Source organism: Choristoneura fumiferana, chromosome 4 (genome assembly GCF_025370935.1).
Source record: "Choristoneura fumiferana chromosome 4, NRCan_CFum_1, whole genome shotgun sequence".
In the NCBI taxonomy this organism is placed as follows: Eukaryota; Metazoa; Arthropoda; class Insecta; order Lepidoptera; family Tortricidae; genus Choristoneura; species Choristoneura fumiferana.
In genome coordinates, this window is record NC_133475.1 from 18,053,550 (window position 1) to 18,081,268 (window position 27,719).

At 43.7% G+C, this 27,719-nt stretch overlaps 2 protein-coding genes across 2 annotated transcripts; one reads left to right on the forward strand and one right to left on the reverse strand.

Moving 5' to 3' along the window:
- Positions 1-8,549: 8,549 nt before the first annotated feature.
- On the reverse strand, positions 8,550-11,625 carry LOC141427209 (uncharacterized). Its single transcript, XM_074086435.1, has 4 exons — positions 11,413-11,625; positions 9,926-10,047; positions 9,380-9,848; positions 8,550-9,338 (listed from the first exon to the last, which is right to left on the reverse strand). The coding sequence occupies exons 2-4, from the start codon at positions 10,014-10,016 to the stop codon at positions 8,642-8,644; spliced, it is 1,257 nt and encodes a 418-aa protein (XP_073942536.1). The 5' UTR covers positions 10,017-10,047; positions 11,413-11,625; the 3' UTR covers positions 8,550-8,641.
- A 637-nt stretch (positions 11,626-12,262) lies between these two features.
- ash2 (Set1/Ash2 histone methyltransferase complex subunit ash2) lies at positions 12,263-26,909 on the forward strand. The gene is given in 8 exon segments (XM_074087157.1): positions 12,263-12,587; positions 12,827-13,005; positions 14,733-14,880; positions 15,700-15,920; positions 23,074-23,115; positions 23,148-23,240; positions 23,243-24,033; positions 25,936-26,909. Coding segments are annotated over 8 exon segments (1,728 nt in total). The 5' UTR covers positions 12,263-12,438; the 3' UTR covers positions 26,041-26,909.
- Positions 26,910-27,719: the final 810 nt, after the last annotated feature.

Sequence of the window (27,719 nt, forward strand, 5' to 3'; positions counted from 1 at the left end):
TTAGCATCACGCCTTCAAGGAGCCTTCAAGGCGGCTCTAACTTTTTATATAAGGCTGTTAGTTTATTTTGTATGAAATAATTTGTTTGATGTAAAAGAGTATATAAATGATGAGAATAAATTGATTAGGCAATTATTTATTTGATGTGTAATTAATAATAATTCTTAAATTATCTAAAACGATCTGTTCACGGAATATTTAGTTTATTTAATATCCGATAGATGTCACTGGGATCGAATTAGATGGCGCTATCGTTTGGTTGCCTCAGATCCTATAAAAGGAAGTAGTTGTTTTTTTATTCAATATACTTTGCGAATGGTTGGATTTCAATGAACCTATAGTGGACCTCTTCTTTTTGGATTGTACGGGCATTGTACATGGTCCTTCGAACCGGGATATACGGCAAGATTTACTGTGTCCAACTGCTGGCCTACGGTATCAAGGGGCGACGCGTCGAGGATACGTCTTCGTCACACAGGAGCAACGAGTGCGAGCGAGAGAGGAATATCATCGTGCCCTGTCATCGGATAGAAGAGGACGTCATCATAATCAACCTGAGGCTGAGCAGCGGACAAGTGACGTATAGTGCAGTGTTTTACATCTTAGAAGAAAAAACTGTGAGTACTCTATGGTTTATTTGTGAAGTGTCATCAGTCAAGCTTGCATGATTCATAACTGACAGCTATCAATTGACTTTGATTTGTTTACACATAATTGTCAAATATTAACTTAGAAAATAATTGGAAACTTTAGAAAAATGGTTAAGATTTTGCAAGTGTTAGAACTAGAAGTAGACTTAGAATAATTTAAGAAAATTTGATGAGACGGGGAATCCATGCCCATTTTCGGTTAGACATTTTAAAAACTAAACACTTGTAAAATTTACGAATTTTAACGGGGACTTAGAAATTTTTGCGGCGGTGTTTCAATTTTATTTTAATTTGGCGAGAATAATCATAACAATGGAGGCAAAGATTAATGTTCAGTTGGATGTTTCTAGCCGTATTACAAGCTTATGTCAACTATAAGAAATCACCGAAGGACGTATTACTGTGCCGTATGTTGATGCGCGTTTAGAGGCTTTAGAAAAGTTATGGCAGCAGTTTTTCGTCGATGCATGAGAAGTTAGTTGCAGAATCTTCACAGACTGAGTTGCAAAAATCTGTGTATGTCACCAAAGCGATTTACGACGCAACTGACGAGTGTTACCTCGATTACAAATGCGAACTTAAAACGACATTAAGTACTTTAACACCACTGCCATCAAGCGAAAGTTCACCTCAATCATCGTCATCAACGAGTAAAACTATGCAAGTTAGACTGCCAAAGATCACCATCCCTGTATTTTCGGGGCAATATTCGGAATGGATTAGTTTCAGGGACCTGTTTGTGTCTCTTATTCACGATAACGCAGACATAGATGATGTGCAAAAGATGCACTATCTTAAGGGACACCTCAGAGGCGAAGCGGAGCAACTACTGCGTCATATTCCTATTACTAACAGCAGTTACCAGCAATGTTGGACTTTGTTGAAAAACCGATACAACAATAAACAGTATTTAGTAAATTGCATATTGAATCGTTTTTTCAACCAAAGAAATATTACATCAGAGTCCTCCAGTGCAATTAAGGAATTGTTAGATGTACCACAGAAACTATGGAACGCTTTGTTAAATTAGGAATTGACACTGAGTCGTGGAGCGTGATTGTCATTTACATTGTAAGCCAGAGGTTGGATCCTGAAAGTAGGAAGCAGTGGAAGCCAAGGTAGCGCATGGGTAGCTCTTTCCGATCGATTGCCTTCAATGAAGCAATTTACGGATTTCTTGGAGACAAGGTTTCATTCCTTAGAATTTCTGGATCAAAATCAGGTGCATCTTACGTACAAAAAGCGAACCTTTATTCAAATTTTCACAAAAATAGCAATCCAAACCTAATCCAATTCACATGCTACATGTCAGTCAAGTGTCTTGTGCATATTGTAAACGGGATCATAATATTAGAAGTTGTAAGGATTTTATAAACAGTGATCTCAACAGCAAGCGTAATTTTGTCCAGACTCACGGACTATGTTTTAACTGTCTAGGAAATAACCACTCGGTGAAATATTGCAAAAACACTACATCTTGCCAAATTTGCAGAGGAAGACACCACTCATTATTGCATCCAAAAGGGGAAACACACTCAGCTGATCCAACAGGTTCACATCCATCAGTTGAGAATCACGGAACACCACTAGCAGGGCATGTGTGCAAAGTATCAAACCAGAGGCGGGGCCATCAACGGCCACGAGCATCAATAATCATTTTGTGAAAGGAGTAGCACATCAGGTGCTGCTAGCCACAGCGTTAGTTAAAGCTGAGTCACAAAATAAGGGAGAATATCAGCTCTTAAGAGCTCTCATTGATCAAGGGTCTCAAGCATCATTTATCACAAGAGCTTCAGTTCAGTTGCTTGGACTAAAAACAACAGCGGCCAAGGGAATTATATCAGGATTGGGTGGTGAACAGAACCTTATCACAAGGTCCATGGTAGAAGTTTTAATCACTTCACGCCTCAATCCTGGCTGCGTGTTGCGAGTTTCAGCGTACGTTCTTGATAAACTTACTTCATACTTACCATCGGCTGTAGCATCAATCACATCATGGCCGGAGCTGGAACAGCTTAAACTGGCAGATCCGGAATATCATACTTCTAATAAGATAGACATCTTATTGGGGGCGGAGGTCTACAGCACCATTATAGAAAATGGAATAATCAAATGTCCCTCAGGGTCCCTAGTAGCACAAAACACCACCCTGGGATGGATATTAAGTGGGCAACTAAGGTCAAATGAAGATATATCCTGTAACGTCGTAAACATGCATACTCAAGTAGATCAGCTTCTTAGATCTTTCTGGGAAATAGAAGCCGAACCCTGCAACAAAGAAAACATTCTGTCAGTCGAAGAGCAAAGATGTGAAGACTTCTATGAATCCACAACCACTCGGGACGATCATGGGCGATATTGTTAGGCTCCCGTTTAGGGATGAAAATCCAGCCTGTGCGGATGGCCATTCAAAGGAAATTGCAGCGAAGAGGTTTAGCTTTCTGGAACGGAAGTTGGAGCGGGATCAGCACCTGAAACAGAGATACAAAGAAGTGTTAGATGAGTACCTAAATCTGGATCATATGATACAAATAAATCACAGCGAAGGTGAACAAGCAACAAAGTATACGTATTTACCACACCATGCTGTAATACGGGAAGACAAAGAGACCACTAAAGTAAGGATTGTGTTTGATGCTTCGTGCAAGGGTACGAATGGCGTGTCATTGAACGACGATTTAATGGTGGGACCAACTCTGCAACCAGAGTTGCGTCATATAATAATGCGTTGGCGAACATATCCTATTTGTTTTATAGCGGACATAGTTAAAATGTACCGTCAAATAAAGGTGAATGATGAAGACTCAGAGTATCAGCGCATTCTATGGCGTGACAATCCAGACCAAGAGATAAAAGAATACAAGTTACTCAGAGTAACTTTTGGAACATCAGCAGCTCCATATCTGGCAGTCAAAAGCTTGATTCAGGTAGCAAAGGACGAAGGAAAGGACTTTCCTTTGGCTGCTGAAAGGGTCAAGAATGAGTTTTATATGGATGACCTAATGTCTGGATGTGAGAAAGAAGAAGAAGCAGTTGAAATTTACAAACAAATGACAGAGTTACTAAGAAGAGGTGGATTTGAATTGCAAAAGTGGGCAAGCAATAGTCAAGCGTTATTGGAACAAATACGGGATGCAAATTCAAGAAAGGAGGAGGATAAAAGGATAGAGGTCAAGCAAGAGTCAGTAAATAAAATATTGGGACTTACCTGGAGTAGAAGCCTCGATGAATTTGTATATGCAGTTCAGCTGCCACCGACGACCGGACCTGTAACAAAAAGGAAAGTTATTTCGGATATATCCAAGCTGTACGATCCACAAGGGTGGATAGCACCGAGCATAATCAAAGCAAAAATATTCATACAGAAGCTATGGTTGGCAGGCATTGATTGGGATGATGAGTTACCTCCACCGTTGCTTGAAGAATGGATTGAATATCGTGAAAACCTATCAGAACTTACCAAATTTAGATTGAAACGTTGGGTGTGGTGTAGCTCTGACGCAACGTTAGTGGAACTGCATGGCTTCTGCGATGCGTCAAATTCAGCTTATGCGGCAGTCGTGTACATTCGAGTGATAGACGCTGAGGGAAAGGTACATGTTAGTTTGATCACAGCCAAAACGCGGGTAGCGCCGATTAAACAAATATCAATTCCTCGATTGGAATTATCTGGTGCAGTTCTGCTGGCAAAACTACTCGACGAAGTGTCAAAAGTATTGAAGGTACCAAAATCAAACTTACATGCTTGGACAGACTCTGAAGTAGTGCTGGCATGGTTGAGCAGCCATCCTAGTCGATGGAAGACATTCGTTGGAAACAGAGTCTCGGAGATTCTATCAGTGACTTGTCGTAGTCAATGGTCACACGTACGGTCAGAACACAACCCTGCGGATTGTGCTTCACGGGGGATTCAGCCTTCAGAATTTGTGACCTATGATTTATGGGTAAGAGGACCATCATGGCTACAAGATAAAGTAATTTGTTACAAGAGTTTCATAAAGCCATTAGACACCAATTTGGAAACCAGATCAATTAAAACTCACCTGGCTGACGTAGTTGAGGATCAGTCGAGTGACGAGGACGTCTGGTCGAAGTTTTCGTCGCTCACGAAGTTGCTGAGAGTTGCAGCTTATTGTAGAAGAATCCTGAAAAGACAAAACCATACTTACCTCCTGAAAGAAGAAATAGAAGATGCGTTAGTGATTATGATTAGAAAATGTCAAGGAGAAGCGTTTAGAGAGGAAATTAGCAATATCAAACTAGGTAAAAATATAAGCAAAAAAAGTATACTCACTTCACTGAGTCCTCAGCTAGACGACTCAGACTTACTCCGAGTTGGTGGGCGGTTGCATTTCGCAGAAATTGACAACGACGCAAGGCATCCAATCATATTGCCAAAACAATCATTCCTAACGGAACTCATAATTCGAGATGCACATAAAAGTCATTACACGGGGGAGTGCAGTTGATGCTTAATTTGCTGCGGTCGAAATATTGGATTATAGGCTAAAAAACTTAGTGAAACAGCAAATTAGGAAATGTGTCATTTGCACAAGATACGCAACTGCAAATAAAAATCAGTTGATGGGACAACTACCATCGCCGAGAGTGACCATGAGTCGAGCATTTCAACGTAGCGGTGTAGACTACGCAGGGCCCATTAACATAAGGGTTTCAAAGGGTCGCGGCAATCGGGCATACAAAGGGTACATATGCTTGTTTGTTTGTATGGCAACACGTGGAGTTCATTTGGAGGTCGTGAGTGACCTGACGGCTCAGGGATTTTTAGCAGCCTTTAAGCGTTTTGTTGCACGTCGCGGTCATTGTAGCGATTTATACAGTGACAATGGTAGTAATTTTGTGGGAGCAGCCAAGGAGTTGCTAAACTTATTTAATGACGAAAGATCAAGGGTTTTGCCAGAAATAGCTGATTGGCTAGCCACGAACGGCACCCAGTGGCACTTTATACCACCCCACGCGCCAAATTTTGGTGGTTTGTGGGAAGCTGGCATTAAATCCTGCAAATATCATTTGAAAAGAATCATCGGCAATTCAACACTGACATTTGAGGAGATGACGACAGTTTTGGCTCAAATTGAAAGTTGTCTGAATTCACGACCAATGTGTTACATACAGGACCAAGGGGATCCAATGCCTCTAACTCCAGGCCATTTCATTATAGGGGAACCCTTGCTAGTTGCGCCTGATCGTAACTATGAGCAGTCAGCGGTTGGTTCGTTAAGACGGTGGCAATTCTGCCAACGTATGCTACAAGACTTTTGGCGGCGTTGGTCGCAAGAATATTTGACACGGTACATGCAAAGGTACAAGTGGTCACGTGTTATTCCCGGAACCAAATATTGGAGATGTGGTGCTTGTTAAAGAACTGGATTTACCCCCAGCTAGGTGGCTCTTAGGCCAGATTGTAGAAAAGCATCCAGGGTTGGACAATATTACGCGAGTTGTGACGTTGCGTTACAAAGGCTCCTTAATAAAGCGACCAGTGTCAAAACTTTGTGTATTACCTGTCTCAGATTAGAAGTTAATCATATTGTCATATTGTATAAGGAACTTTATTAGAAGATGTTTGTTCTTTTATAATGATAATGTCGTTTGCTGTAAAGGAGGCTTGTTTAAGAACAGTTGTTCTTGGTGGGCGGCATGTTCACGAATATTTAGTTTATTTAATATCCGATAGATGTCACTGGGATCGAATTAGATGGCGCTATCGTTTGGTTGCCTCAGATCCTATAAAAGGAAGTAGTTGTTTTTTATTCAATATACTTTGCTACGAATGTAAACTGTATGGAGTTTCATTTCATGAACCCTATAGTGGACCTCTTCTTTTTGGATTGTACGGGCATTGTACACGATCGTTTGACGGAACATCATACATTGTTCAGATCTAGTGGAAGTGATGCTTACCACTGGGTGTTTCCGGATGAGGTCCGCGAGCGAGGAGGTGCGGCGGGGCGGGGGCGGCGGCGGGGGCGGCGGCGGGGCGGGCGGCCACAGGCGCGCGAAGTGCCAGCGCGTGAGCGGCGCCACGCGCTGCAACCACTCTCGCAGCCACTGTCGCTCTTTGTCTGAAATACAATAGTAGATTATTGTCGTGGCCTGGAAGCAGGCAATTGCTGGCTGAGTATGAGTATTAAACGGACGAGCTTGCGAGTCCGTTTAACTAATACGAAGCCAGCAATTGCTATTCCAGCCGAGACTAATATAAAGCTTTTCTCAAAAATGGTGAATAATTCTGAAATAGAATTAACTTTTTCTCAAAATATAATATAAAATTTAATTTTATTCAATATTTTTCTAATGCTTTCCCGCCTTTTTTCATTAAAAATAAACTACAGGTGTATTTTTCCACCGAAAACACCACAAGCTATTTTAGACCCAATAGAAAAAGTCCGGAGTTCCAACAAAATATCTGATACCCCGCCATTAGACTTGGCTCTATACGACTTGTGCCAACATTTCCATGGCCTTTTTAACTTAAAAACAAAAAAATGTGACTGATTGCAGGCGCGCTAATTCATTATTGTCGAGCTAGCGCGCCTGCAATATTTTTAACTTTTTAATTTTTCGCTGACCATAAACTATGCACTTCACATTCTGATAGGTAAAGAATAATGTCAACTTTTACGGTCATTTTTGAGAAAATAAACATTATTGTACAACTGTGTACGTGTACATACTAGGGTGGTTACAAAAGGTATATAAGTCTCAACAGTCTGCCGGAGGACGACGCGATCATTCAAGCATTACATTCGCATTCGCGTCACGCATGACGCACTTTTAAGCAACTGGACGAGAGCTAAACATGCACAGTTCTTAGAGTTCCGTAAGAAAAGAGGCCGGAACCACAGAATAGATAATAGTACAACCCGAACGAACAAATTCATCATATCTTTTATCTCGGGACGTTCGACCCGCTGCCGTATCCCATGTTCTCTCGACAAAATTGAACACTGCTTCATCATTCATCAGCGACTAAAATGCACTTGCAAATATTCGAAGTCGGTAATGAATATTAGCCATCGACTGAATAATATCGGTCCCAGTACACTCCCCTGCGGCACACCAAATTCAATGAGCCGGTCTTCGTGGTCAATGTTATTCACTGGTACAGGCGCGTTCTGTTACACAAATAGCTTTCGAACTATTTCAGGGTTTTCTATTAATACGACAGGTCTTACGTTTTTTTACGAGTTTTTTTTTTACAAATTTATATTAGAAGCTCTTCTTATATCAATAAACGAGACAGTATCCGGTCCCACTCACCGGGGAGGCGGTCGCAGCAGGCGTCCAGCAGGTCGGCCTGCAGCGCCAGCAGCAGGTCCAGCGCGGGCGGGGCGGCGGGGTCCAGCGCGGCGCGGGCGGCGCGCGCCGCGTCCAGCGCCTGCGCCAGCGCGGCCAGCAGCGGGGCCGCGGGGGCCGGCTCCTGCCCCGCCCCCCGCACCAGCCGCGCCCCTGCGCCAGCTCGCGCGCGCCCCCCCGCAGCCGCGGCAGCGCCAGCGCCAGCACGGCCGTCCGCGCCAGCAGCCCTCGCCGCGCCAGCTCCCCACGAAGCGCGCCAGCCGCTCGCGCCGCGCCTCTCCCTCGGCCCCGGCCTCGTCCGCCCCGTCCAGCGCGCGGGCGGCGGCGCGCTCGAGGGCCGGCGCGGCGTCCCCGGGGTAGCGCCGGCCGCGGCAGTCCCCGAGCCGCTCCACGAGCCGCACCATGAGCGCGGCCTGCGCGGCGCCCTCCCGGCCACCCGGAACGCTCTCGTCAGCGTCCGCAGCGGATTCTGCAGGAAGACGGCGAGCGCGTCCCCGGGCCGGCGCCGCCCTCGCCGCCCTCGCCGACGAGCCTGTTGAAAGTGTCGACCGCCGCCTCCTCGAATTCCGCCGTCTCGAGTTCATCGTGGAGACGCTCCCGGAACTGTTTGGCCAGGATCCTGTCCTTGGCGGAGTCGCCGCAGCGCCGGAACGCTTCGATCGCCAGCGTCTTCAGGAGGTTAGCGTCCGACCCGTCGATGTCGTCCCGCAGACGACGAACGAGCCTCTCGAACAGTCGCTCGCTCCGGTCGTCGTCCAGCGCGCCGAGGGCCGCGGCGCTCCCGAGCACCCGAGCAGCTCCGGACGGCGGCACAGGTCGTCCCGCTCCAGCAGCGCGGCGAGCCAGGCGGCCCCGCCCGGCCCGCCGGCGCCGATCCTCTCCGCGACGGTGTCAGCCCCGGCGGCGGCGACGAGGTCCTCGATGGCGGGCGGCGCCCTCTCGATCTGCGCCAGCATGTCGCGCAGCGCGTGGCCGGCGAGGGCGGGGAGGGCCCGCACGCGGTGGGCCAGCTCGCCCACGGCCCGCTGCGCGGTGCGGCCGTCCTCCTCCTCGTACTCGGCCCAGGCGCAGAACGCGTCGACGCTGACCTCCATGACGAGCGCCGCGCAGTCGTCCAGCAGGAAGCCGTTGCACGCGCGGAGGCACTCCAGGATCGTGTGGTCGGGGCAGGCGCGCACCTCGAACGCGAGCGGCTCCGGCGCGGGCCCGTCGGGGTCGTGCGTGGCGCGGTACACGTCCGCGAACTCTATGTCGTCGAGCCGCTCGACGGCGGCGAAGCGGGACAGGCAGTCCTCCAGCAGGCGGAGCGCCACGGTGAGCGTGCGGGCGAGGAACCTGTGCCGGTCGTCGCCGGGCAGCCGGAGCACCCGGTCGTCGGCGGGCGCGGCGCGGAGGCGCGCGAGGCAGGCGCGGAGGGCGGCGGCGGCGGCGGCCGGCGCGGCGGCGGCAGCGCGCGCGCGAACGGCATCCGGCACAGCAGCCGGTACAGGGCGCCGGCCAGCAGCGCCGGCCGCTCCAGGTGGGCGCGCGGGTCCATGTACCGCAGATGCGCCACGCACGCGTCGGCCAGCTGCAGCGCCAGACGCGGCTCGCTGAAGGCGACGGCCCGCCGCAGGAAGCGTCCCATGCGCAGCCCCCAGAGCAGCTCGGCCAGCAGCGCGCCGGGCAGCGTGGGCAGCGTCCAGACGCGCGCGCCGAGGGCGCCCAGCTCCGTCATGCGGGCCAGCTCCGGGAGGTCCGCGTTCAGCACCAGATACAGCGCCAGCTTTTCGTAATCCGCGCATCTCTCTTCCACCAATCCGTCATCTGTGATGTAATCTTTTTCTTTGAGGAAGTTGAATACTTTATCTAGTATGTATTTGATTTTTTCCTCGTTCCCTGAAATATCACACACGTTTACGTAATGTTACTCGATTTGAGCCAATATTTACATTTATAGCGACGACGGGGCTCACCTCCTTTGGACTTCAATTTGGCAAAAGAGTAGTGGTTGTCGGCCGACAACATCACCCCCTGAAATGCTGACAGATCTGGTATGTGATCCATTACTTTTCTACAGATCGTTCGGTGACATGAGCTGAAAACAAAAAATAAAGATTACCTACTAAAAGTTCTGGAACAGAACTCCCTATATTTCGATTTGATCAGATGAACAAATTAATAATATTTTTACTTCATATCGTAGTATTATTGATAGAAGTCACACAATAGTGGCAGTATATAAGTTTTTGTTCAAAATTATATTTTTATTAAAAAACTACAACTGTACAAAAAACTGTATGTATGTGTGCCTGTGTAAAGGACTATATTTCGTTGAGCATACTTGCATTATCAACAGTGATCATTATCAAAGTGCACTTTATGTGGCAAAGTATGGTTGACAAAAAAAGAAATAGACAAGTATTTTAAACTTTTATGTATTATAATTCACAAATTATGCGATTTATACACACTTATTTATAATCTAATAATTTATCCAAATTATACTGAATAAATGATTAAATTTTGTTCAATAGATTTGGCTATCAGTTGTTCACGTTGATTAGAAAAAATCCATTTTAAACAACTAAATGACCTTTCTACTTTAAGCATCCTGCATTGCTCGCCTGGAATTTTACTATCAAGTTGCCAAAACTACAACCACCGTACAACATCCCTCTCAAAGAGAATTTACTTTGACACTAACGAAATTGTCCTATTAATTGACAGAAAAGCCATATTTAAAAAAAAAAGAAGAAGTGGTGTAATCCTAAGAAGGTAAGTATTTATTGTATACTTAAGAACAAAAGTGAATATTCTAATGTATTTGTTTTTTCTGTCAACTATATACCCTTTGCTACAAAAAGTACATCTTGATAACAATCACTAATTATCAACGAACCCAAGTATACAACACGTACATAGGTACACCAAATGTAGCAGTCATAGTGATAACTGGAAGTGGATCAAAATAACTGAAATAAAATAAATTTATGTAGTTGAAGTTAGTAAAAAGCTTGCAAAAATGCCCACTATACATGTCAGCAATTTGAACTTATAATTCTTTATGAGTTCCTGGATAAAATCTTGTCTACTTTTCTTTTTAGTACCTACTTAACTAAAATATTTAATAATCAACTAAATTACTAACTAAAGCCCCATTTAGACCATTCAAGAACTTGCATACAATTTGCATTAGTAAGTACATCGCAGACTATTGAGGGCCAATGAATTCAGTTGACAAAACAAATACCGCAGTGCAGTGAAAGTTGCATGCAAGTTCTTGCATAAGGGGGGCTTTAGTCCGAACCGGACTCTACAAACGGCACTACAAAGGGGAAAAGAAAAAGGAAGAGATTGTATCAAAAACGCAGGTATTTAACTGAAAATACTAAATTGCCGGTGACGCCGGTTGCCGTATAAAATATTGTGACAAGTACAACACTTGCCTAAAGATACCTACAGTACCAATTATGGAAGTTCCAAAATTACTGAATGTACACTCAAAAGTTTAGTACCACTAAGTTCTCTCTAAACATAAACCCTCGTTGCGAATTACGATTTTAGACATGCCACCACCACATTCACTTCACTCACATCTCTTCTTCACATATTTATTAACCTGACGGACGGACGGAGTCCAGTCCAGACTGTCAGACAGTGAGACTAAGACAGTTGTGACAGTGACAGCAGGGCTAAAACGAAACTCAAAGTTCGTGTCGTGCGGTCTCTCTGACACTTAAACTATTTAATACGAGAGCGAGAGAGACCGCACGACACGAACTTCGAATTTCGTCACAGAATATATAATAGTACTGTTTCATAGTAGCCCTGCAGATTAGACAAGGTGACACTCTTTCCCGGCCCGGATAATACCGATACGGAAATACCAACTTTGTTTTTGGTATACTCGCCCATAGAATCTCATGTCAGTTTCAATGGGCGAGGGCGTTACCTATGATTAGACGTTTCACAAAAAACAGGGTCGGTATTTCCAGACAGAGGGGCTACTACGAAACTCGAAGTTTGTTTGGCACTGTCCCTTTCACTCGCTTATTAAATGACCTAAGCGTCAGCGGGTTGGCAACATAGGAAGATCGAGTTTTGCACTTCGTAGTATACGGCGGACAGCAGCAGGGCTACTATGAAACTCGAAACTCGAAGTTCGTGTCGTGCAATCACTCTCGCTCTTGTATTAAATAGTTATGTGTCAGCAGGGCTACTACGAAACTCGAAACTAGACAAGTCGTACATTAACTACACCCAATGGTCCGGAATGTACGTCGTACATTTGTCGGTCATTTCATTCATTCCGGGGTTTCCGGGTCGACAATTATAGTACAGGCCGTGCATTAATCGCACCCGCTTTAAAGAATATTTTTTGATGAGCTTTGGTTTTTTTATTGTAGGGCTTTGAAGCGAATATTTAGAATTATTGTTAGTGATTATTAACCATGCTGTAGTGGTGATACTGTAGTTAGTGTTCAAAATGTCATCCGAAGAGACAAAAAAGTCAACCGAATCAGATCTCACCAGTAGCGGACAGAGCAAGCATGCAGAATCTCAGAAGCCGGCAGATAACTGTGATAAAAACAAAACAAACAAATCTTCAGGCGACTCTCAAGGAGCATGCTACTGGTAATTTAGATTCATATCATATCTCACCATCTCAATCGAGTGCAAACAGACAACAAGTAGTTTGTGTTCTAAGTTCAACTCACGATGTTTTTTTTTTGCCCTCGATAGAAAAGAGTCTGCATACAAAAATTATACGGAGGCGCGTGCCTACAAGTGTGTGCTTTTCAGAATAGACCCTGATGATACTATTAATATTATAATGTGTCTGGTTTCATATTGAGCAACGTTTGTGTCCACAGCGGCAAAGACAGGAACCTGAATATAGTGGAGCTGCTGTGCGCGTCGTGCTCGCGCTGGTTCCACGAGTCGTGCATCAGCTACCAGCTCGGCAAGCTTGTGCCGTTCATGACCAACTACTTGTTCATCTGCAAGAACTGCTCGCCCACCGGCCTCGAGACCTTCAAGAAGAATCAGGCTCGTGAGTCCATCTCCTTAAAAAGTTAACAACTTAAGTCAGTACCAACATGCATTAGAAATGATTTTGATCTCATTACTTGACTGCCAGAAGGAGGATTCTGATTTTGCAGCATGTATGTACAGTCAATGTAATAAATAACTGGTCAGTTTCCGTACTCGTCAATATCACTGATCTGACAAGTTTACTCATTAGACAGTTTCGTTAGGTTGACAATTTAAACAAGTTCAATCAAATGAATATGTTGCTAAAGTCGAACTTTCAAGTTGACAGACATGTCTATTGGCATTATTGTTTTATGACATGCAAACGATTATCAACTTTAGGGTGGTAAACCACATATTTGGCTGATGGTACAAAAGTGATCACTTATTTATGAGTTGACTGTACATATGTATGTATATTTATCTTTTTGATCCTCTCTCTAGCCTAAATGGCCGGGTGGTATTCAACAGTGCCAGTAATTTCACCGGCTGTCTTACTCTCCACGCCAAACACAACAGTGCAAGCACTGCTGCTTCACGGCAGGATTAGCGAGCAAGATGGTGGTAGCAATCCGGGCGGACCTTGCATAAGGTGCTACCACCTGCAAAACAGCAGATAGTTAGATACAGCAGTTGAATTGAAATTCCAGGATTTTATTAAATTCGCGTGGGAATTCCCTAAAATTACATTGTGGTTTTCATTGACGTTAAATTAAAACACCCATGCCAAATATCATGACTATAAACCCAGCGGTTGTTATTTCAAGATTTTATCCCTAGACATGGGAATATCGGGATAAAAAGTAGCCTATGTGTTATTCCAGATATCCAGCTATATACATACTAAATTTCATGACTCTAAGCCCAGCGGTTGTTATTTCAAGAATTTATCCCTATCCCGTGGGAATATCGGGATAAAAGTATCCTATGTTTTAATCCAGGTTCTAAACTAACTTTTTGTGAAATTTCATCCAAATCCGTGCAGCCGTTTCAGCGTGAAGAAGTAACAAACGTACTCACTCACTCGCTCACTCACAAACTTTCACATATTTATAATATTGGTAGGATTTATGCAACACAATTTTCTAATATTATGATTAGTGAAAACCTAGTGTCAACAAAAAAATTAAGTTAAAAAATTGATTTTGAGAAAAAAAAAATGAAATTTTGTGTCTGGGTGAAAAGGAAAAAACAAGTTTAGTAGGTACTACTACTCTACTGTACTCTTACTGTACAGACTACTGTCTGGAACTCTGTTATGTATGTAACTTAAATTTCAGCAGTCATGTCACATTATTGGGATCTCTTGAGTAGAGGCCGTGTTTACCTGTCGTTTCTGATGCTCTTGACCGTAATCAAATGAAGGCCAGCTTTGATTCCGGAGTATGTGTCAGAATGTCCAGGTGTCAAAATGTCCAGAATGTATTGTCCAATTGTTAAAATGTCCAATTGTCATTACATCCAGTTGCCAAAACAACAAATTGTGATCGCGAGTGTCAGAAACGTTACGCAATAAACCGTCTGGTCAACTTTGAGTTACCTTCTTAACAGAGTTGTATAAAGCGCTAGTAGTAGTTAACTCGCGTCTTACTGTGAGGATTTCAAATGTGATATTTTGTATTAATTTAAAAAGCACTGTAGGTAAAAATATTTATAAAAAAATAGAGGAAATTGTACTACAACCGTCTCCACGCGAGTTCAAGTCGCAGTTGGCCGGCTTACACCGCTTATAACGATTGTTTCCAGCGTTCCCGCAGATGTGCGTGACAGCCATCGCCAACCTGCAGCAGGAGAGTGCGAAGGCCGGCGCCAACAAGCGGCTGTTCAGCAAGGACCGGGAGATCATCCCCTTCATCGACCAATACTGGGAGGCCATGACCACCATGCCCAGAAGGTTTATTGCTCTTTCCATACATTTTAGTTTACATGGAGACACAGTGCTGCAATTTTCATGGAGAGAATATCAAGTGCATTCTCCCACTGTAAACTGTAACACATCACACACGCACGACACGACAAGTCTTGGTGTGAAGTGAACTGTCTTACAGCTTGTTGGATGCCTTTGACTGGGTTGGTTTGTGCTAATATTATAATTAGAAAATTAGTATGTGTGTGTGTGTTTGTTACTCGTTAACTCTAGAACGACTTTTAACCACGATGTTCCTAAGGCCCTGGAATAATATGCCAAATTTCAACCACTAGGATAAGAGGCATAGTGCAGGAGCAGCTGGAGACCATGTGATATGAGCTATGAGCATCACTGCTTTACACTCATTGCTATCGAGATAATTAAGTACATTCATATAAAATTGATGTGATGTTATAATTGGTTGAATGATTACAACAGCACAGTATAGGTATACTGTGCTGTTGTAATAATCATTCAACCCATTTTTTAGCTCAAACTCTTTTGAGGTATTTTTTTAAACTGTCTGCATACTGGCTGACAAATTTTGGCTTTCAAATTCCCAGCTGTCAGTCAAGTGTATCAATGTTATAGTACTCAATTTCAATTTATTATAAGTAACCGCATCGCAATCAACAGTGGACAGGGTTATTTATTATTAGTCTCAGCTAAAAGGAGTGGTGTTATATAATTAAGTATCAGAGTAGGTTGTTGTTATACGAAGCGCAGGCTGGATCGTGTCGTGTAGAGTGTAGAGCTGAGCTGTCGGGCTGTCGGGCTGAGGGTGTCTGGTGTCTGTGCCCGCAGGGTCACGCAGTCGTGGTACGCGACCGTGCAGCGCGCGCTCCAGAAGGAGGTGCCGGCGCTGTTCACGGCGGGGGGCGCGGGGGGCGGCGGGGGCGCGCCGGGCGCCGCCGCAGACGGCGCGCTGTACGGGCTGGCCGAGTCGCCGGCCGCCATCCGCCCCAACTACGACCATATGATCCGCCAGGGACAGCTCAAGGTCACCGACATGGGCGTGGCCGCCGGTGAGTGCCTCTTCTCTACTACTTCACCTGTACACTAGACAAATAACTGCTCCATTCATTCCTGCACACTCGTCTCACAACGATAGTCCAGTTTAGGGTGGTAGACCACATAATTGGCTGAAGGTACAGATTTAAACCAATTTAATTCCTAGAATACCACAGAATTTTGCCATTTTTTATATGTATGTATATAAGTATGTATGTATGTGGGTATGTATGTCCATTTCTTTGGTCCTCGCTGCAGCCTAAACGGCTGGACGGATTGTAACATATGAGGTATCATTGGATTCGTCATGACTGTCGGAGTGACATTATGGCGTCTGCGAAAAAAAATATGGCAAAAGAATAAAAAAAAATTAGCCCATTCTAAATATATATGGATTATAATACTTTTATTCTACTATTTGCACAGAAATATCAAAAAGTATAAAATAATAAACATTAAATAAACTAAAAGGAAGAAAATAAGTCTAGTGGTCTAGAACTCTATCAAGAAGCTCATTTAAGGTTAAACAGTCGGGACCCATTCAAATCGTAACCTGCTCAAAAAATCTTCGTAATGGGTCCCGACTGTTGAACCTTAAATTAGCTTCTTGATAGAGTTCTAGACCACTAGACTTATTTTCTTCCTTTTAGTTTTTAATTATAGACCGTCTCCAGGAGTCATGCCGAAGGTTGGGTCTGATTATAAGTACCTCAAAAACCCAAGTGCTAAAACAACCGGCACGCGGTGCTAACCCCGACCCGACTTCGATATATTTAGATGGGAAAACATTAGAGGAAGTATCATCATTTCGGTACCTGGGCAGCTTCATCCGTGACGACAATCGGACTCGAGATTGAAATTTCCTCTCGAATTGCAAAGGCGGCGGCGTCTTTTGGATCGCTTCGTGTTCGTGGTAAAGTTTGGGACTCGCGTGACCTTCGCTTGCGCACGAAAATATCTGTGTACCTATAAAGCGATCATTCGGCCAGTCTTACCTACTATATGCCACAGAAACTTGGTGCCTTTATAAAAGTGGCATAAAGCGTCTCGATGCCTTTCATATGAAGTGCTCAAGATCTATACTTCGCATTAAGTGGCAGGACCGAGTCCCAAACACTGAAATCCTCAGGCGAACCAATCTCAATGGCATTGAGTCTGTTAATTAAAGGACAGCTAAGGTGGTGCGGACACCTTGTGCGTATGAACGATGGTAGACTCCCTAAGGCCGTCTTTAACTCTCAATTAAAAGAAGGAAAGCGGACTCCGGGAGGCCAGTTCTTGCGTTACAGGGACGTCCTAAAGCGCCACTTTACCGCATGTAACATCCCATGTGAGAGTTGGGAAGATCTCGCGGAGCAGAGACTGGAATGGCGCCGCTCTGTAAATAAGGCTGTCGCAAATTTTGAGACGCATCGCTTGGAACACCTGGATGCCAAACGTTTTATTATAAAGACCCGCCCGAGACCTTCCTACACTTACACGTATAATGATAGTGGTCAATTACATTGCGCGCCCTGTAATAGGACTGGCTTTGCCAGCCATATTCGGGCACATAATTAATAAACAAGCCTGAAGACGCTCATATGACGCTGACTGTACTTGTATTACATTTCATGTGCGATATAAGGATTTAATTTCAACTGCCAACAACAGCTGCCTAATGATTCACGCGACACGCGAACGAAGCCGAAAGTACCTATGAAACGTTAATTTTAGTGTATGCTTGGTTCACGCGGATGTTGCATCCCGGTGTATTTTCTACCGCACTAGTAATGGCGAGTGCTGCCGCGGCCGCTGTCAGGAGTAATCGGGCCTTGTACCAGACGCTGAGCCGGCATCGTCCGACTCCTCCACAGCGCGGTTTCCTCGCAACTTTTGCCGTTCACCACTTAGGCGGGATTGCCCAAATTAGGGATAGCTATTATGCTCCAAGTTAACTGGTAACCCAAGCCAAGGTGCTGTCAAATTTAGTTTTTTAACCTTAGAACGTGCAATGAGGGCTATCGCGTATGAATTCGCCACTAGAGGCGCTAGTGTAGCGTGAGGTCTCCGAAATGTCAAATCTCATAGTTTTTGGGTGAGCAACGCGGGTTTATTTATAATTAGAATAAATTTGTGAATATTTTGCAATATCTGAAATTAATTATAGCAAATATGCGTTGGATAACAGATATCAGTATTTTGAAACGTTTGTCTTTTTAACAAACTGCTTTTTTGGGCGACATGTTAGGTACGGCAGGATTAAATGGATGGATATGACACAAAATTATGTACATCAGTTACTGCTCAGATTAATAAGAAAGTAAAATTTTCGTCTTTAATTTTTTTCGTCCAATACTAATGGAAACACTAATCTAATTTCTACTTATGCAGGCACCCCAAAAGTTTGTATTAGGTTGGGCAAATGCTCCGGAAGCTATATGCGAAAAAGAAACAACTTTAATATTTTTGAAGCCTCAAAACCTAGTCCTACGGGTCTATATAGCAAATATGCGTTCCGGGGCAATGAATGTCTGTGTTTTGAGACAGTTTTGTTTTTCGGAAACCTTTCCGAAAAAAACGACTATGCAACACTGTGGCATGGTCGATATTTTTATGGTACGGTTTTAAGGTGTATTAAATATGATTTTAATCTAAACTTTGTTTTTACGCCTGTAATGACAGACTTTGAAAGCCATACTTAAAAACCTTACGCTACAGTGCGTCATCTAGTGAGACAAAAAACGATAGCCCTCATTGGCTCTAAGTCGTGGAATGAACTACCCTCGGCGGTGTTCTTATAAAGTTTCGGCATGCGGCCTTCAGCCGGCAGCGCGCCACCGCCACCGCCAGTAACTCCGATCGATGAACACTTACGCGAATCTGCGTACTGTACACACTATTTCTAACTTCCTATATCTCATCAGTTCCAATTCATGGAATAAAGCTTTCCTGATAACCCGAAGGGAGCGAATAAAACTAGGTTCATTTATTTCAGTTCATTTATTTTTTAAATACTGTGTTTAATGTTTAAATAATCTAAATTTTGTTGACCGAGGAAATGACAGTACAAATTGCTTTTTTGATGTGTTTTATTTCTTTTAAATCATTGATAGCATCGTACATAAAAAAAGGCTAAACATACTGCACTGAACCTGAGACTGAACTGGGAAATATCTGCAATTATTCTTGACATTTTTAATTCTGTTGTTAAATTATAATATAATATAAGTAAATAGGATATTTCATTATCTTATCTATCTCTTTGTAGTACAAATAAAAAATCGCAATCGAAAGCTAGTTAATGTGGGTCAGGCAGTTATTATGTATAATGTTTATAAAAGTACATAATTGGGTGCGCGGGCGGCGGGCGGCGGGCGGCGGGCAGCCCTGGCGGTGGCTCCGCACTACTCCGCATGCGCGATGTTGTTTAATCGCCGCATTGTTCCGCGCTGGTGTTGGTAAACACGCACGCACACACGCGCAGAGCGGCGTTCGCGGTGCGACTTGAGACTCGGCACTATTGATTTTAGATTAAATTAGTTCACAATATCACCTTGAACTTTAATGGCGGGTGAGTTCTTTAACTTTATTCGGTAGCTGTGATCACTTTGGGTACCTGGTTTATTTGCATGTCCGATGCCACCCGCGTAGCCTTCACCCTGGTCGTGTACTTATACCTACCTATCTCTGTAGGTATAGGTGTTTATGTAGCCAGTTGTTTTGTTTTATCTCGTACCTACGAGCAGAATACAGGAAAACGTACGTTTAGACTTTAGGCGATCGTATCGTAATTGAAAGGTTTGAATTTTGATGAGGTAAGTTTGGGGCGAGGAGCGCCGGGAGCCGCTGATACGTTCTTATCTTATCGCCGCTGACGGACTGAGAATTTTGTCACTTATTGAGTGGTGATATCGACGTTACATTTGCCATGGATTGTAAGTTTTTATTATTTTCTTGCGTTCCACATGTCGGGTGCTGTGGAGCGAGCCCCCGGGCCGGCATGCCCTCGGCGTCGGCGCCGCACGGCACCGTGCCTGTTGCGGCTGACTCGCTCTTGGACTCTGATAATCACACGAATTTTTTTGTACTTAACAGTGAGAGAATTTTAAAATTTTCAGCAGTTTTAATTTTAGTCCAAAATAAACAAAACACTAGGTCACAATCACAACACGGTTATTTTATAGATAAGTAAGTACTATATACTATCTATAAAGTACTTTATACAATAGGGAATAATACGAATAGGTATAATATAGGTTTACGCAATGATATTTTTATCATAACATATATCATGGACGAGCGAATCTATATATTCGCGACACGCGGCTAGATAGTTTTTTTTTTTGATGACATGCTTTTATACGTAGTTTTACATAAAGTTATCTTATATTTAAGTTTCCTACCATGATAGGTAAAAACAAAGTGGGGTGAATTATGCTCTTAGCGTGTGGGCAGTGTCAGTGGGGGCACAAAACGAGCTGGGCTGCTGTCGTCGTAAAGCAGGGGTCTTCAAACATTTGACTCAAGGGCAAAAAAATGGAATGGAACCGGCTACAAAACCCCTTGAAAATATTTTTCTAGGTACCTACTAGTTCGAAGTCGGTGACTCAGGAGGGATTGAAACCCATTGTATGTAGGTGAGGTAGAAGACCTGTTCCACTCCTGCTGGCTCATGCTGAGTCACCGACTTCGAAGTTAGTAGGTACCTAGAAAAATAATTTGAAGGGTTTTGTAGTCGGTTCCATTTTTTTTTGGAGTCGGTTTTATTTTTTTTAATGCTATAAATGCCAAAATCGCCATAGGTGTACCTAAAAAATTTGAGGTTTGCCCTCGATTTCCCTAGGATCCCATCATCAGATCTTGACTTGGTGACAATGGGGCCACCACCTCAGAAAAGTACCCATTGGAATAAAAAAAGAATTTTGAAAATCGGTCCACAATTGACTGAGTAATCGGCGAACATACATAAAAAAAAATACAAACATTGGAACATAAAACCTCCTTGTTTTTTGAAGTCGGTTAAAAGTTAACATGTCGTATAGGAATCTTTACAAAGCGATACCTGAATTTATAGATTACTTAGATCTAAACGTGTCGGAAAAGACAACGAAAAGAGATGAGGTAGGTCTGTTTTGTGCCTTTTGACGGTCGGTGACCACTCTGCATTTGGCCACTTCTGCATTGACCACTTCTGCATTTGGCCACTTCTGCATTTGACCATTCTGGATTTGACCACTTCAGGATTTGATTACTTCTGGATTTGACCACTTCTAGATTTGACCACTTCTGAATTTGACCCCTTCTGGATTTGACCACTTCTGCATTTGACCCCTTCTGGATTTGACCACTTCTGGATTGGATCAAATTATCTATTTTTAATTAATAAATTATCTATACCTATAAAAACAGTACCGTGACTGACTGTCAGACAGACAACGCACGGCCGAAAACGCTTTTGACCGGGGAAAAAGCTAGTATTATATATTTGTATTTTTAAAACTGCGGCATACTTCAGACCTTGCTGTGTCTTTAGTAATTTGAAAGCCTCGTAAGAAAACAGTTTTGAAACTGAAACTACGGTTCTGTAGACGGCCGATGGGAATAATACAATTGGACTTTCTTTCACTATAGTAGAACATAACAACAAAGATTCTATGTTAATTTAATATGAGACAGAAATAAAAAGTCATCACTAGACATAACATAACTACCTTTAGTATAAGTAACAAATCTCTTTGAATTTGCATCAAAAACGTTTTAAATTAATTATTTCCTTGAGGAAATTTATGTTCGAAATAGAGTCGTTTTCTAATTCTTGCAAAAGATGCCTCAATTTTTTATCGAAGTGGATGTCTCGCAGCCTCCGATTCCGTTTTGGAGGGGCTCGAAATATACTGCTTTTTATGATAAAATCATAATGTGTTGCCTCTTTTTTTAGACCAGCTACAAACGCGAAAAATGTGGGCCTTTTAATGATTCTCGCATTAAGGCGACGGTGCCATCCTTCAACCGCATTTGTAGTACGGTGCCGTTCGTAGGCACAGCTTAATATTTTTGGATCCAACTTAGAAATCCACTGATTCTCGAAATACTTTTTAAACAAAACTGCCTCATCTGTAGCTGGCACGAGTTCCAACAACTCACACCAAGTGTTAAAAATACGATCATGACGGGAGGGACGGCAACAAGGCTGTCATTCTAGCCATCTTTCGTCCATCACTGGTGCCTGTCAGTTTTAATGCCTTTGCCTTTTTCCATACATTTTTGTTAAAATGATAAAAACAGGTTGTTAACTGGCAGTTCGGAAAAACTGTTTGTACAGCGTTCATTACTGCAATTTCACGGTCGCATTTAAAATTCTCGATTACTGCTCCTAATTTATCTTTTACCAATTTAAAAAATCGTTCATATGTAGCTTCACTTTAATTAGGGAGCAACGCATAAATTACTGGGATGACATTTGTGGCAGTTTCATTCGAGCACAGAACAAGATGCAAGGTATACAATTGATAAAATACAGCAGGCACACATTCGAAAGGTCCCGTCACTAAAATACATTTTTTTCGTTTCAACATTTTAAACAATTTTTCTTTGCGATTTCTTGAACAAAAACTTATTATTTTATCCGTAACCATCTTCAACAACATTATCCTGCGATTCTTAGATTGGACGAGTTCGAGAGACGAGTTGAAGAGACGCACGGTCAAAAGGGTTTCGGCTGCGTTGTCTGTCTGACAGTCAGTCACGGTACTGTTTTTATAGGTATAGATAATTTATTAATTAAAAATAGATAATTCGATCCAATCCAGAAGTGGTCAAATCCAGAAGGGGTCAAATGCAGAAGTGGTCAAATCCAGAAGGGGTCAAATCCATAAGTGGTCAAATCCAGAAGTGGTCAAATCCAGAAGTGGTCAAATCCAGAAATGTTCAAATCCAGAAGTGGTCAAATCCATAAGTGGTCAAATGCAGAAGTGGCCAAATGCAGAAGTGGTCAAATGCAGAAGTGGTCAAATGCAGAAGTGGCCAAATGCAGAAGTGGCCAAATGCAGAAGTGGCCAAATGCAGAAGTGTCACCGACCGTCAAAAGGGTTTTGTGACGTCTATGAAAGAAAACGGAGGGGGTGGGTCCGGGCAGTCATGGTCATGGTCATGGTCATGCGGTAACGGTGCGGTGGTCGTCCGCAGTGCCGCTGGCGGGCGGCGCCAAGGGGCGCGCGGCCAAGCGGCGCGTGGCGGGAGCGGGCGCGGGCGCGGGCGAGGGCGCGGGGCGGGCGCGGGCGCGGCGGCGGCGGGCAAGCGGCGCGCGGCCGGCGACGCGGCGGCGGGCGCGCGGCTGGCGGCGCACGGCTACCCAGCGAGCACCCCTTCAACAAGGACGGCTACCGGTACATCCTGGCCGAGCCGGACCCGCACGCGCCCTTCCGCCAGGAGTTCGACGAGAGCCACGAGTGGTCCGGCAAGCCGATCCCGGGCTGGCTGTACCGCGCGCTGTGCCCGGGCGCCGTGCTGCTGGCGCTGCACGACCGCGCGCCGCAGCTGCGCGTGAGCGAGGACCGTCTGGCGTGCTCGGGCGAGCGCGGCTACTGCGGCGTGCGCGCGTCGCACGGCGTGCGCGGCGGCGCCTGGTACTGGGAGGCGGCCGTGCGCGACCTGGGCGAGGGCGGCGCCGCGCGCATCGGCTGGGCGCGCCGCTGCGCCAACCTGCAGGCGCCGCTGGGCTACGACCGCTTCGGGTACAGCTGGCGCAGCCGCAAGGGCACGCGCTTCCACGAGTCGCGCGGCCGCCACTACGGCGCGCCCTACGGCGCCGGGGACGTGCTGGGCTGCCTGCTGACGCTGCCGGGGGGCGCGGGGGGCCGCGCGCCCCGCGCCCCCCGCTCCTGCAAGGACCGCCCGCTCGTCAAGTTCAAGAGCCACCTGTACTACGAGGACAAGGACGAGGCGGCGGCGGCGCTGGCGGCGCTGCGGCCGCTGGCGGGCAGCCGCATGGTGTTCTTCCTGAACGGCGCGAGCCAGGGCGAGGCGTTCGCCGACGTGTACGAGGGCTGCTACTACCCGGCCGTCAGCCTGCACCGCAACATCACGGTGGCCGTCAACTTCGGACCCGTCTTCAAGCACCCGCCCGTCGGCTACGAGTATCGCCCGGTCGGTATACACTTTTACTTCGGAATGAGAGATGATAAGCTGGAAACTCGTATACGGCTTCATTAAGGTGTCCTAAATATTGTCTCAAGTTACACTTAGGGACTGTATCACCATCCATTGATTAGCGTTAACCGACGGTTAAATGTGATGCCGTCTCCGTATGTTCGAACAAAATAAATAGAGACGGCATCACACCTAACCGCCAGTTAACACTAATCAGTGGATAGTTAAACAGCCCCTTAATCCCTTGTCCGCGTCGTAAGTTATTGTTAGGTCAAATGTCAAAAAAGTCAGTTTTTCGCGATTATCTCAGTTTCTATAGCTCCAGTGATTCACATTTATTACAAAATTGTAGAGCATACAATTTGGAACAAATATTGTGTTAAAATTTTTTCGTACGTCCAACCGTTTTTAAGATTGAGGGCAGAGAGCCCGCAGCGCTCAGCCATACTGACTGACACAAGGTCAACCGTGAATCTCAGTGAATAAAACCTTGTACACAAAAGTACAAACTTGTATAAAAAAGTAAAAACAAAAAAAATGAGCCCAAAGTCGACGGGACTATGTCGTTTTGCTACCGAGATCCTGTGGTCACTTTCCGGCTCTTTCATCTGGATCCTGGACATCATTTAGGTGAAGAGTACTTGCGAAGACAAATTAAATGAGCCCAAACTCGACGGGGCTACATTGTTTTGTTACTGAAATCCCGTGCCCTCCTTCCGGCTCCATCATCGGATCAGCTTGATGGTGCCATAATCTTGCATTGTCACCTTGTTTAAGCTGAATCGGAGACCAGGAAGTGCTTGAAAAATCGTTTGTAAATTTTGGAACATCACTTACGTATTTTCTGACATATTTACATACGTATACGAACATTGCAAGTTAAATAAAAAAAACAAATAAATAATTTATTGTTAATGATATTTCAATGACTTAAAACTGTATACAAGGTTTTATTCACTGAGATTCACGGTTGACCTTGTGTCAGTCAGTACGGCTGAGCGCTGCGGGCTCTCTGCCCTCTATCTCAAAAACGGTTGGACGTACGAATTTTTTTTAACACAATATTTGTTCCAAATTGTATGCTCTACAATTTTGTAATAAATGTTAACATCACTGGAGCAATAGAAACCGAGATAATCGCGAAAAACTGACTTTTTTGATATTTGACCTAACCTGAACAACTTACGCGCGGACACGAGATTAAATGTGACTTTAGAGACAACATTTAGGACACCAAAATGAAGCTGTATACGAGTTTCCAGCTTATACCTCTCATTCCTTAATTGACTGAATTATATGCTACTCTGTAGATCTTATATTAAAAGTCTCACAAAATCTCTCGTCTGCGATGTTCCAAGCCAGAAGCCGCAAAAATCTATTTAACCTGTTCACCGCCAGTGGTCCAGTCGTTACAGCCAATGGAATGCCTCACACGCCACGCCACGGTCATCTATACATGACCAACATTCAAATCCATCTGCAATGGAATTAAAATCAAATCGATTTTTGGCGCTGGTTTTTCTGAGGCGTACAGGGCACGTCAATTCGTTCGTTTGTTTTGTGGCGGTGAAGAGGTTAACGATAATTTAACTTGTTACGAAATTCTAGTTTTATTTTCTCTAAGAATTCTGACAGAGTCCAAGGACCCCACTTTTATTTCATATCCCACAGAAATATAAAAAAATCAGGAAAATCTCTTGGTAGTGGACCTCTGACGCTCAAGGAATGTCTTTCAAGGTCAGGTGTCTAAGCTCGGGTTACGTTTTACCAGGACTCGTAATCGACCTTGCCCTAAGTCGTGTAGCGCGAGCGATGCGCTCGTATCTCTAAAGCCAGTACGGGGTGCGGGGTACGGGTAGTGTCGTGATGTGACGCGCGCGTGTTGTGTGTTGTCGACAGATGTCGGAGCGCGCCGAGGAGGCCATCTGCGAGCAGACGCTGGCTGACATGCTCTACCTGGCAGAGAACGAGGGCAAGCTGCGTCTAGACCACTACAGCCTCTGACACACGTAACACACACACACACACACACACACACACGCACGGCATCTGTCCTGTACTGTAAGCACAAGTGTTGCCCGACCATCTCCATATGCTGTCTCTGTACATTGATCATGTAAATAGCTGTTCATATTCAATAGTGAAGTTAGTATTAGTGGCCCACCAATCTAAAAATAAATTGGATATGTTTTCTGGGATATTTCATTTATATTTTTATCGATAGTAGACTTAAAATGTAACTCACTACGTGCTGAGCTGGCGACGTTGCATTTTTGTTAGTTTTTCTTGATTACTCCATAAAAATTGAATGAAAATTAAAAATGTGGTCTGATGGAACTCTTCTTGATGTATAAATACAAGTTAATGTGTCTACTTCAATAATTATTCGTGATAGACTTTTATATTCTTTAAACACGAATTAATGTTTATTAACGGTTTTTAAAGAAAATAAGTCTATTACGAATAATTATTGGAGTAGACACATTAACTTATTTATTAAGAAGAATTCTATCAGACCACATTTTGAATTTTCATTAAATTTTTATGAAATAATCGAGAAAAACTAACAAAAATGCAACGTTGCCAGCTCAGCAGGTATAAACGCTCTTAACCAGAGCAGAGATTTGAAGGCTGATTTGACAGAACTTGGTGCAACTCATACTAAAGTTACAGGAGTTCCGTGTGTCTGCCTGTCTTTCATTTTCCATTTACTCTCACTATTAATAATAATAAAAATAAATATTTGGTGGGCTAACAATTGCTATTTGTATGAAAATAAAATTGTAAAGAAAGATCTGTACTTACTTGATCATAATTATGAACTGTTGTATGTATAAACTGAATTTAAATTTAATTAAATTTAATAATACTGACCTTGTTTTTTTTTTCAATCAGATAATAGACAAGAATGAAGGGATGATGAAAGGTAATCAAATTCCAAAGGTTGTATGATAGGATTAACCATAGTCAAAAAGAAAATTTGCAAAACAATTTTTATTAATAATACTACTAACTTATTGTAAGTATCCAAGCTGACATACTGGACTGAAGAACTAAACTGATTATACCATAAACATAATTATTACTAGCGTAAATAGACTTACAGAGGTGCGAGTGAAGGAACCGATCCTTACGGCATAAGCTATATGTGGGAAAGAGATAAAATCAAAATGACAGCGTGACCCGTTTTGAATCAGTGAGCCTCTTTTCAAAATTTTCTTCGTATTTGTTTTGTTTTTTTCTGCAATCCTTTCGATTTTTAGCTAGGTTTGGTTTTTTTTTTTTGATAAAACGGTAAGATTCCAGAATGGTGTCGTGTTGTGTTGAGCTGTGATACAACCTCCTGCAATAACCCAAATAAACGTACATTTCACAGGTAAATAAAATATGATTGTACAAGTACCATTTTCATAGCTCTTATTTTCATTGAATGTACCTCTCAAATTTACTTATAAATATGCTAATATGAAGCGGTAAAAAGTCTATTTCATAAATATGGCTTGATTTCTAATAATATATTGTATCCGTGAACTTGAGCACTTACGGCGTAGTTTGAATATTTTTTATCAATACCTATATCGATATTCTTCCAATAAATTTTCCAAGCTGCTTTTCTCCGATTTAAAGATCTGAGAAAATATAAGTAAAATTACAATAAAATAATAACTATTTGTTTACAAACA